Source organism: Peromyscus leucopus, chromosome X (genome assembly GCF_004664715.2).
Source record: "Peromyscus leucopus breed LL Stock chromosome X, UCI_PerLeu_2.1, whole genome shotgun sequence".
NCBI classification, from domain to species: Eukaryota; Metazoa; Chordata; class Mammalia; order Rodentia; family Cricetidae; genus Peromyscus; species Peromyscus leucopus.
The window spans coordinates 53,956,266-53,969,231 of NC_051083.1; the positions used below are offsets into that span (position 1 = coordinate 53,956,266).

General features: G+C 43.2%; 1 protein-coding gene across 1 annotated transcript; it reads right to left on the minus strand.

Annotated features, from left to right (window-relative positions):
• Nucleotides 1-8,148: 8,148 nt before the first annotated feature.
• Nucleotides 8,149-9,057, minus strand: LOC114701543 (mRNA turnover protein 4 homolog). The gene is made up of 2 exons (XM_028881651.2): nt 8,762-9,057; nt 8,149-8,569 (listed from the first exon to the last, which is right to left on the minus strand). Exons 1-2 carry the CDS (start codon nt 9,055-9,057, stop codon nt 8,149-8,151), a joined length of 717 nt encoding a protein of 238 aa, XP_028737484.1.
• Nucleotides 9,058-12,966: the final 3,909 nt, after the last annotated feature.

Sequence of the window (12,966 nt, forward strand, 5' to 3'; positions counted from 1 at the left end):
AGTAAACTAGGTTTAAGCTTCCTATCAGCAGGCTGTTGCAACTATTGCAGAACAATGATTAAAACCTATGTGTTTATGCTGCCAGTGGGGGAAGATGGCAGGGGGTGTGCTAAGATTATACTGTTTAAAGGCTATAAAGCTCCCCTAGCTCCTAGTTACAAAATGTTTGCCTTTTGGTTGACTAACTGATTTTGAGGCTCACTTGTTAAACTGCTTATTCAGGTTGGAAATCATTAAACAAAATGATAGCCCTTAGTTGAAGAGATCACCGCCTAAAAACAAAACGCTTCTTGCTTCCCGAGTGCTCATCAGTCTCTCGCTCCTATTAAAAGTCATTCTTTCCCGTGGGGAAGCGTATGAGACAAAGCTTTTATTAACCAGACTCAAAACACTTACCAATCATCCCCTCATTCATTCTCACACTCTGTTAAACAGGGCCGAGTGTCATTCCACCACACTGGGCCGACCAAAAAGAATGCAGTTCAGTGGGCAATTAGAGGTCTCGCCGGAGCACATGGGGCACTCAGTTCCCACTCAAGTATCAAGGTTGGATCACGGACTAATATTGTATTCACACTAGAACGTTCTGTCAAGGCAGGCTTTCAGAGCAAGTGCTGCAGAGTTGGCCAGGGCTCTGCTCAGACATGAGGCGTGATTTGTATCCCCTAGGGCAAGGATCTCAAGTCCTTCCGCCTAGTTTCCTCAGCTATAAAACAGAGATAATGAAGGTATCTATCTGCTAGAGCTAGTTCACAAGAAGCCCTTAAAGGGATACTGAATACAGCTGGCCTTCAATACCTGCAGGAGACTGAATCCAGCACCCCCTGGGGTACCAACATCTGAGGTTTCTCAAGTACCTCATATAAAATGGTGAGAAGGCTCAGCAGGTAAGGGGACCTGCTTCAATCCCAAAACCCACTTAGTGAAAGGAGAGAACTGACCTCCACAAGCTGTTCCTTGACCTGCAAGTACACACACACACACACACACACACACACACACACACACACACACATAAGTGTAATTAAAATAATTAGACTAAATGAGGTGGCATAGAGTTTCCATTGAACCTATATACATCCTCTTGTATATTTTAAATCTTTAGATGACTTAGAACACCTAAAACAATTATAAATGCTATGTGAATAATGTGCTGTATTATAGAGCATGAGGACAAGAAAAGGGGGACTGTATGTGTTCACAGAAGGCATATTTTTAAAAACTTACTTCAACCCACTTGGTTGAATCTACATATGCAGATACACAGGACACTCTGTGCATTTGCTGTTAGACTTATGCCATTTTCCCAGGGTTCCCAAGTTAGTGAGGTAGGGGAGACAATGTAAAACCTCATCCTCCCAGTGACACATTAGCAAAGAGAGCTCAATAATGCTCTACATGTCATCCAACAATCCCTTTCTCCTTCCACTCGCCTTGGTCCACTGGAGCATCCCTGCTCTCCCACACTCCTCCACACTGAGCTGGAAGTTCAAAGCCATCGACTCAGTCATCCCATCCTATGAGGCCTTGACTCTTCCTCTCGGCAATGAACAGCTTGGCTTGGCTAGAATGTGGCCTGTCAAGTGTGGAGTCTGGCTTTCACTATGTGCTCTAAAACCTCAAGAAAGTCAAAAATTACTAAAAATAATAAAACCTCTCAGGTCTCAGTGGTTGTGAAATTCTGTGACTGTAAAATCAAAGAAAAAAAGGAGAAGAAGCTGAACCATGAGGAGAGAACTTTCAGAGCACCATGCAGCTCTGTCATCTGTCAAAGGAAATGTGGGCATGGGTGTGAGAAGCAGGACGAGGCAAGCCTCAAACTGTGATGCTTCTCCATCAAAGTTACAGGCAGATTCCCAGGAGCCCCGGAGCAAGGATTGCCCAAGACAGGAACTCTGTGTTAGCTATGGATGTCTCTACTGCCACAGACGAACTCCCTTCAGCAAGGCTCCACATCCTAAAGTTCCCATATTATTCCCAAACAGCTGTCAGCTGAGGACCACCTTTTCAAACACAGGGGCCTACAGGGACACACTGTGCATTCAAACCACAACAAAAACTTAAGCAACTCTAATGGGTTCAGAAGAGGATACATTTTAAAGTAATCCAATAATGTTGCCACAATTCCCCAAAGACTGCGCACGAATCAATCTCAGCATATTTTTTTAAAGTTTAACTCAATTTGTAGAAAAATAAGAATGCCACTGGTTCTTCCACACGCACACTTACCTCCGAAAATTCCAGCAGTCTCCAAGCTGGAGAGTATACAGAGGCAAGAAATGCCTGAAATAGAGGAGTCCTAGTACGCAGTGCTATTTTGCAAAGCCATGTCCAGCTGTTTCTTCTACCGTGTGTTTCAGAAGCTCATTAGATGTCTGGCATTGGGCTATGAGAGGAACCTTAAAGTTGGCTCCTTTCTGGTCTGTGTCATCGTCTCTTGACACCGTGTTCATTCTGCTCACTGCACTCAGAAAGCCTGACATGGTATATCACATCCTCTACTAGCATGGCCATCAGAAATCCTCCTAGAAGGGGAAAGGCATAGAAATGTCGTTGAAAACAAAAATGTCTCATGATGAGTATGACAACAAAATTGACTGACAAGGTCTGCCCACTTCCGTTATAAACAATGAGAGTTTTTTTTTTTTTTTTTTTTTTTTTTTTGGTTTTTGGTTTTTGAAGACAGGGTTTCTTGGTAAAAACAAACAAACAAAAAACAAAACAAAACAAAACAAAAAAACCAGTCCTGGCTGTCCTGGTACTCACTCTGTAGACCAGGCTGGCCTTGAACTCACAGAGATCCGCCTGCCTTTGCCTCCTGAGTGCTGGGATTAAAGGCATGTGCCATCACCGCCCGGCTGAATAAAAGCTTTTATACATTATCCCCCTCCTTTTTTAATTTAAAGGGGGAAAAGAGATAATACCACGAATTTCAGGGTTCCTGGAATTTATACAAATCCCCTCCTAATTAAGTTTCAGCTTACTTTTACAAGCATTCCTAAGAGACTTCTAATTCCAGTCAACATTGCCTTGCTCTTCTCTTGAAGCTGTCTTTTAATAATTCTGTGCCTCCCAACTCTAAGTGTAACATACCAAAAAACCCTTATAAAATATTAATTCAGCAAGTTTGTAGGATACAAAGTAAACATACAAATTTTGTTGAGTTTATATACACTAACAATTAAATATCTGAAAAGAAAATTAAGAGAACAATTCTATTTATAATGGAAGTATGAAAGAATACTTGGGCATCAACCCAATCAAAGAGATGAAAGGCTTTTACACAGAAAATACAAGTGACTGAAGAAAGAAATTCAAGAAGACATACGTAAATGGAAAGACATCTTATTCTTCTGTCGTGGATTAAAACATTTAATGCTTGTACAGTGTCAGTGTTGCTCAATTCAATGCAATCCTTAACAAAACCCCAATGGCATCTTTTGCAGATATAGAAAAAAAACCTAAAATTTGTATGAAATCTCAGAGAACCTCAGGTAGCCAAGACAAATTTGAAATAACAATTTTGTATGATTCCCCCTTCGTGATTTCAAAACATTACACAGCTACAATCCAGACAATGGTACTAGCATACAGATAGACATATGGACAAATAAAATAGAGAGCCTAGAAGTAAACCCATACATATATAGTCTAATGACTTCTGGAAAGAACGTCAAGACAAACTCAACTGGCAAAGATATACAAATCAATAAACAGTGCTGGGAAGATAGGCGTCCACATGCAAAGGAAGAAAGTTGGAACATTATTTTATGTCATTAAGAATGAGCACAATATTTAGGACTAGCCAGGGGCCTGCTCCTTCTTAGCAGCTTGGAGCCATTAGCATCTTGTAGGAAACAAGAGCCATCAGGCACTGAGGACTTCCAATACACTAGCCCTGTGCTCAGCATGTTCTACATCTTCCTTCATTTCACCCTCACAAATGCCCATGGGAAGGTCTCTTAGAGCCGCCACAAGGCCTGACAGTGCTTCAGTTGAAAAGCCCCTCCTCCGTGCATGTGGCTCATTCAGTCCCCCCACCCCCCATCTCTAGCTGCTGCAATGGAAGCACTGATGGTGAATTGGGGACTGAAATAACACCAAAAACTCCTCAGATACCGTTAAGAATAAAATATATGAAACTAAAGCAAAAAGAACTCAAAAAGGCCCCAGCCTGTAAAACTCCTAGAAAAGAGTGGATAGGCTTCATTCTATGATACCAAGAATACAGGCAATAACACCAAAATAAATGAAGGGGCATCTTCTTTTGTTGTTTGTTTTCTGAGACAGGGTTTCTCTCTGTATCCCTGTCTGTCCTGGAACTCATTGTAGGCCAGGCTGGCCTCGAACTCACAGAGATCCACCTGCCTCTGCCTCCTGAGTGCTGGGATTAAAGGCGTGCGCCACCACTACCTGGCTGGGGCAACATATTTTTAAATTATAAAGGAAAGATAAACATAATGAAAAGACAATGTAAAGAATGGGAGTATCTGCAAATCATACATCTGAGAAGGGGTTAATATGGTAAACATGATTAAGAACTCTTACAACTCAACAACAAAATAGCAAATAACCCAACTAAAATGTGGGGAAAGGACTTAAGCATTTTTCTACAGATGGTAAGCAAAGGTCCAGCAGGTAGGTGACAAGATGTTCATGATCAGAGAAATGAAAACCAAAAGCACAGCAACATACCCCCTTTCCCACTGGGGTGGCCTTTATCAACGAACAACAATGCAAAACCCAGAAAAGAATGCTGATTATGTGGACAAATTGGGTCCTTTGTGCACTACTGACTGCCGACACCATGGAAAATAGCACGTAGGTTTCTCTCAAAATCAAAAATACAACTCCCATATTATCTAACAATCTCATTTCTGGATAGATGCAGAAGAACCGAAAGTAGGGTCTCAAAGAAATGTTTATACATCCATCTTCAAGGCAGTATTATTTACAATAGTTAAAAAGTTAAAGCAACACAAATATCCACCAATGAGCCATTGGATAAATGATATATGATATAAACATACAATGGAATATTATTCAGCCTTAAAAAGGAGAGAAATCCCATCGCATAGCATAATGTGGATTAACCTTAAGGACATTGTGCTAAGTAAAATAATCCAGCCAGAAAAAGGCAAATACCATATGGTTCCTCTTACATGTAATATCTAAAGCAGTCAAATTCATAGAGACAAAGAGTAAAATGGTCATTTCAGAGGCTGGGGATGGGGTTCTTTAATTGATATAGAATTTCAATTTTGCAAGCTGAAAAAGCTCCAAAGCTCTATTTCACAATAATGTAAATATTTTAGCAGTCTGGAACACTTACAAATCACTAATAGGATGGCACTTTTTAAAGAATCATTTACTTATTTAATGTATATGTTCGTGTGCCTACATGAATTTATGTGTACCACATGTATGCAGATATCCATGGGGACCAAAAGAAGACATCAGATCCCCTGGAACTAAAGCTATAAGTGCTAGTGAGCACCCAATGTGGGTACTTGGAACAGAACCCAAGTCATCTGCAAGAGCACTAAGTGCTCTTAACTGCTGAGCCATCTTCCCACACACCGAAGATGGTAAAACTTATCAGTGTTTCCTACCACAATAAAAGGAGCAAAAACTCCTGTACTTCAAATGGCAATAATAAGCCAGACCTGGTGGCTCATACCTATAACCCCAACACGTGGGAAGCAGAGGTCGAACAATTGTCACAGGCTCAAAGCCAGCCTCGGTTACATAGTGAGTCCCAGACCAGCTTAGAATATAGTGGGAAAGACAGACAAGCGAGAGCGGGGAAGGAAAACCTGAAGGTACATACCAAACCCAGAGACAAAAGCATTTGAGAATATAACAAATACATTCTATATTGAGTTTTCCTTGCCTCATATGACCGCACAACTGGGGTGTTGGACTTCGGTGTCCGGCTCTCCCACAAGTCCATCTGTTCCCTCTCAGTATTGTTTTATACGCTAAGAATCCCTTGGGAGTTTTACCATTCCAAGACCAAATATTCTTGCTTCTCTTTGAGGGAATCGGAACTCTTCTTGGAGGAGTTTTGGAACATCCTATGATCTAGTTGTGTACCAGATCACTAGGCCAGAGGAACAGTGGGATAGCTGATAAGCCACCCAGCCCCATTAAGGGAACCAAAGTGCAGATAAATATTAAGAAGCCATGGGATGTAAGAACAAATCCAGTGGCTAAGGTTCTTTGGGTCTAGCCACATGGCTACTTCACCAGGCTGAGCTCGTCCTCGGGCGAGCTGTACTGGGACAAGGTGATTGGTGCCCCACACTTCAGACTAGGAACACTGCTCCTCATTCAAAGCTACAGCTGCAGCCCTCATCGCCGTAGGGATGGCACTGCAGGACCTTAGAGCTATTCGATACCCCCCGGCACTTGTGCTCTGTCACCCCAGAGTACAGCCACAGGCTAAATTTCTGAATCTCAGAGAGAAGGTTTGATACGGGCAGGGCGTTTCCTTCCAGAAGGCCCTTGGCCTTCTTCGGCACGTTTTTCCCACCCCATCCCCACCAGCAATATTTAAATCGTGCATGTCACAAAATTTCTAGAAAAAGAATAAGAAGGAAAAATTCCCGGTTTCAACCTTTCTCTCTTTATTTAGTGGATGAGTGGGATGGAGGTAGAAGACTCAAGGTCGGAAGACGCAAAGAACATTCTGCACTGCAGTTTTTCACCTTAGAGCCAGTGGGTTACTGCCTCTGCAAACCCAGGACCTTGCTTCAGCGCTCTGACCCGTCTCATCCCTGCTCTTTCTCCTTGGATCCCCAACTTGGTCTATGAAGACTTCCTGTTAAGTGTTCATTGACTTGTACTGCAGGAAAGTAGAGACAAGGGTTATTTCAAACATGCCCACTCTCTGGGCTTCAGACCAACTAGCAACACCTTTTAATAAGACACAATTAACTCTTTCAGACAGTGAAAGGTGGGTTTACTACAGATTCACTAGTAAGTAGTCACTCTAAGCCTTAAAAGTCTCTAAACACACACACACACCACACACACAAAAACTATTAACTCCTTGACTGGGCTTTGGTAGGGTATGTGCTCCATTTTGGAGATGTGGTCATCTAGAATGCGTGTGTGTGTGTGTGTGTGTGTGTGTGTGTGTGTGTGTGTGTGTGTGTGTACATAATGACATAATAATGGGCAGGAAGAAAGATACAGAAGTTTGAGCTGAGGGTACACAAAGCCCTGGGTTTGATCCCCAGCATCACATAAACAAAGTGTGGTGCCATGTGTCTATATAATCCCAGATCTCAGGAGGTAGGCAAAGAAGAAAAAGGAGTTCAAGGTCATCCTCATCAACATATCAAGTTTGAGGCCAGCCTGGGCTTCACGAGACCATGTCTCAAAAACAATTAAAAAAAAAAAACAAAACACCTAGCAGAAGCTGAGAGCCAGGTTAGCTGTGGAGTGATACAGGTAGCTCCAGATGCAGAGGACCTAGTTTGGATATTTCTACAGGGTGATTCAACTGATGTTGACGAGTGCCTTGTACCTTCCTGGAAAAAAAATAATTACCTTCAACCAGCTTAAAATTGAACACATCTTTTCTGATTTCAAAGTAATAGTCTAAATCCCATCCAAGGTAAGATATTATGTCATTACACTGCCTTCCAACTAAAAATATCTATTGAATATATTCTACGCGTTCAGCATGACATCAAGCTTTAACAACCTTGTCTTAGCTAGGGTTCTATTGCTGAGATGAAACTCGACCATAGCATGACCAAAGCAACTTGGAGTGGAAAGGGTTTATTTGAGTCACTGCTCCACATCACTTTTGAAGGAAGTCAGGACAGGAACTCAAACATGGCCGAAACCTGGAGGCAGGAGCTGATGCAGAGACCTTGCTGCTTGCTGACTTGCACTTCATGGCATGCTCAGCCTGCTTTCTTTTTTTTCCCCTAGGAAAAGTCTCTTGCTGTCCACAGGGAAAACCCCGTGGACAAAATTTTATTCTTTGTAGAAACAAAGTCCTGCCCCAGCACCCTCCCTTGTCTTTATCCACAGCAAAATAGATAGCTGCTCCCCGCAGAGGGGCGACAGCAGTCCTGGTGGTCCAATAGATATGAAGAACTTGCTAGAAGGCCTTAGTCCCGCATCCTAGAATCAGCTGTCATCCTCTTCCTCTGACTCTCCCTCAGACTCAGATGCGCTCTCAGGCAGGTCATCGTCCATCTGCTGGAATCTTCCCGAATGGGCATCCCACATGTATTTGGTGGTCACTTTGAATTCAGCCATCTCAGACCCAAAAAGCTTCAAGACACGGGCCTGCTCTGGAGTCAGCACATCGCCCTCCTTGCATACTTCATAGTCAGATAGCAGGGTCACCACACCTTTCTTGAGTGCAGTGGGCAGGCCCAGCTGCCTCAGCTGGGGCTCCAGGGAATGAGGGAACTGCTGCAGGGGCCCTGGATCCGGGCTCACTGTTAAAGTTGCTTTGTTCCCAGCTCGAGCAAAATCCATTTCTGTATACTTTGTGAACCACTCGTTCACCTTTTCCTTGGTGCAGTTGGTAAAGAGGAGGCCACCGAGCGGTGGTGGCGCACGCCTTTAATCCCAGCACTTGGGAGGCAGAGCCAGGCGGATCTCTGTGAGTTTGAGGCCAGCCTAGTCTACAGAGTGAGTTCCAGGAAAGGCGCAAAGCTACACAGAGAAACCCTGTGTCTCAAAAAAAAAAAAAAAAAAAAAAAAAAAAAAAAAAAAAAAAAAGAGGAGGCCGACTTCACCTCGCAACTTCTTGCTGACCTGATGCAGGTTGTCTTTGTATTCATCAGATGGGCTTCGACCCAAGGCCACCATCATCACCTTGTTTTTGCCAAAGAACATCTGGCTGTGCTTCCAGGCATTCCGGATGTCCTTCAGCTTGCTGTTCCTCATGTTGGCCACAGAGAAGATGAAGAGGTACTTATAGGTGTCCACACATTTCCGAAGCTCTCCTATCAGGTTCTGTTTCAGTTCCAAGCCTTTCTTAGCAGTTTTTAAGGAAACTTTCTTGTCTCGCTTGGATTTGGGCATCTCGCTAAAGACACGTGCAGTGGAAGACCAAGACCGGACGGCCCTTCTGCTTTCTTTTTTAATTAATTAAATTTATTCATTTATTTTACATCCTGACTGGTTTTCCCTCCCTCTTTTCTTCCTCCCATGGGTATCAACAAAGCATGGCATATCAAGTTGAGGTAGGACTAAGCTCCTCCCCTTGTATTAAGTCTGGGCAAGGCAACCCAGTATGAAGAATAGGTTCCCAAAAGTCAGCCAAAGCATTAGGGACATCCCTTGCTCCCTCTGCTAGAAGTCACACAAATAGACCAAGCTACATAACTGTCACATATATGTAGAGGGCCTAGGTTGGTCCCACAAGGGCTCCCTGGCTGTTGGTCCAGAGTCTGTGAGCTCCTATGAGCCCAGGTTAGTTGTTTCTGTGGGTTCCCCTGTGATGACCTTGACCCCCCTGGCTGGTACAATCCTTTCTCTCTCTCTCTTCAGGATTTCTCAGGCCCAATAATTGTCAGCCTGCTTTCTTATAGAACCCAGGACCACAAGTCCAGGGATGGTACCACCCACAATAGGCTGGGCCCTCCCATATCAATCTCTAATTAAGAAAATGTCCAAGCCGGGCGGTGGTGGTGCATGCCTTTAATCCCAGCACTTGGGAGGCAGAGCCAGGCAGATCTCTGTGAGTTCGAGGCCAGCGTGGACTACAGAGTGAGTTCCAGGAAAGGTGCAAAGCTACACAGAGAAACCTTGTCTCGAAAAACCAAAAAAAAAAAAAAAAAAAGAGTAAATCAAGGGTTGGGGATTTAGCTCAGTGGTAGAGCGCTTGCCTAGCAAGCACAAGCCCTGGGTTTGATCCTCAGCTCAAAAAAAAAAAAAAAAAAAAAAAAAAAAGAAAGAAAGAAAGAAAAGAAAATGCCCTACAGGTTTTCCCACAGGCCATTTTTGTGGTGAGATTTTTTTCAACTAAGGGCCCTTCCTCCTGAATGACTCCAGGTTTGTGTCAAGTTGATAAAAAAAAAAAAAAAGCCACACACACACACAAAAAAAAAAAAACTAGCTATCACAAACCTTGGTCAATTAAGCCACACGGTACTGTTTGAAATATGGTGAGTGATCGACACATTGTGAATGAGGGAATATCATTAGAGGATTTTCTGCAAACGCACATGGTTCATAAGAAGTTGGGATTTTCAGTCCAGATCAGATTAGCTGCTAAATTTGTCCTCACTGTACCCTGATCATCCAATGCCTGGAACTTTCTGCTTTCTCCTTTGTCCCTCAGAGTGGACATGGTGGCATCCATAGCAGGAGAAAAATGGATGCCAGGTGTGTGTGGCAGAGAAAATGGGCAGAAAAAAATGGCCAAACAAGAAACTAGCTGAACAACAATGAAATAAAGAAGAAACTGCTCTGACACATCACCAGGCACAGCATAGCCTTCTGGGAAAGCTCGCTCTGAGACACGAGGCTCAAGGATCTGTGTCTTCAGTGCGGTTACATACTACAATAGCAATGGCCGTGCTGGACATGGTGGCACATGACTTTAATCCCAGCACTCGGGAGGCAGAGGCAGGTGGATCTCTGTGACTTCGAGGCCAGCCTGGTCTACCCTGTCTTTAAAAACACCCTTAGAGCAGTACCTGGCACCATAGTAACCACTACAGAAATGTTTGTTTTTGTTGCCAAAAAAAGTATACATTTTTCTCTTCAGACTCCCACTTGCTTTTATAATGAGGCCAAAAAAAAAAAAAAAACAACCCTAAACATGCTTATTTTAGAAATTTTACAAAATTTTTACAAAAAAAAAAAAGAGTCTATTAAAAAAAAAAAAAAACCGACATCCAGCCAGTTACTTCATTTCCAGTACAAAAGATAATTTGACTTTGCTCAAAGCAGCATTTGAACACATTTTGGATTATTGCGGCCATGAGCAGCTGAGCAGGGTTAGACTTGGATTTTCATTGTGTGCTTAGTACTCAACCGTAATTCCAGGCACGGCACTAGGTCTCCGCTCTCTGCGGTATGTCTTTCCCACTACATTGCAAGTTCGCCGAGGAGAGAAACCTTCGTTCCTATTTGGGCATCGTCAGGAAGCAACAGCACTAAGCCAGCCCACGCCGGATGCTCTGGGCGCCTATGGGCCTCGCTTGCAGCAGTTGTAAGCGGTTTGTGACTCCACTTCAAAGCTCTCTGCTCACAAATGCCCGTTTCTAGCAGAACCACCCTTGAACTAAACACAAGGAGACAAGAACTGCTCAGTGGAGTTTGGTGAGACTCTTCTCAGGTTTTTGTTATTTTGGTTTTTGTTGTTGTTTTAATGGCTGCTTTCATCCATTCAGCAACTTCAAACATTTTTTTTTTACCACGGGGTACATGGCTCATTAAAGCAGTGATTTTTCCACTCACAGGTACAAAAATGAAGAGGGCTGGCCAGAGCTGCGCCCCATGGAAATGTGGCATCTGTTCGCAGCTTATTATTTTTGCTAGCTGCCTGCCAAAAACCACAAGCCAATGGAGGATTCTTTCTCAACACACATAACAGTACTCTAATTGACACAAGTTCCTCTCTCTCTCTCAAGGAAGCATACCAAGTGATAGCCAAGTGAAGTACAGTGAAAAATGGAAACGTGGAGCTTATTGTCACATGGAATGCCCATTTCTAAAGCGTGTTTTTAAGGAAAACGAAAAGTGGAGGGAGCAAGAGAGAAGATTGACCAGACATATCCATTTTGGTGGCTAACCCGGCTTTCAGCCTAGCTACTCTACCGTCCCCCGTTTCCCTTTGATCTTCTTTCCAGTTGGCCTGAGGTTCACGGCAGGAGCGCTGGGCCAGTCAAACTCTTCCCTTTCTAGAAAGGCGTTTTGCGATATGTGTCCAGTTGTATGTGCGTGTGCGTGTGCGTGTGCGTGTGCGTGTGTGTGTGGTGTGTGTGTGTGTGTGTGTGTGTCCCTACAAACCCAGTATGAAGTGAAGGGACCAAAGCAATGCAAGAATGAGTGTGCAGGTTCACAGCCCAAAAGAACAGGCTCCTCCTCCAAATCAGGAGCAGCTTCGAAATCACACGGAGCATCAGCAAAGGCAAAAAATGGATGTGCGTATATGAAAAATGTGCTGACGTATTATGCAAAGCTATGCGTCTGCCTCCAAAAGCCGATAATTAAGAAGTGGAAGAAAGCAATCAAGGCCTCACTCTGTGTACCAAAGCACAGGAAAGAGCCAGGGTTGTATTGTTACTGCCGTTTCTCCTCCCCCATAATAGATCCTCTTCTCTCTTCCACAAGCAGTTTACAAGGCTATGTTTAGAAAAGACGTCAGAGCTCGGAAACCAACTCTCAGAAGCAAGACTTTCCCAAGGGTGTCACCTTGTGGTACTTTTGTGTATTACATTGTAGCTTGAACCTGCTGAAGATTTCAAAACAAAACAAAAGCAAGTCTGGGGTCAAGTGTCTTCATGAACCTTTGGGACTTAGCGTTGGAATGGTGTATGCTGAGTGTCAAACACACAGCTATCAAGAGATGGTTAAAATGTTAAGATGAATCTGCAAGGCAGAAATCACACATTGGGAAACCAGTCTTTTTAGGTTGGCTTGAACACTTGGCTGGTTTTATGAAGTAACATATCCAGGTCTTTTTCTTTTTATTCATTTTTTTCCTGTATCAAGCCATGAAAAGATTTACAAAGGACTACAAGAAAAGAATCCCGAAAGTACAACTTCTAGAGAACAGACTTAGAATCTGCATGCGCGCTCGTGCCACACACACACACATACACAGTAATAAAAATACAATAGTGTGCCAACACTATTTTACATACCAATACAGGTATTTCCTATGCAGAAAATCCTAGCCTAACTTCATTTCCCGTACAAAAATTCTGTCTCCAATAGCCTTGGCAGATTCAGTTACTCTGAGTTTGCCTTTTCTAAATT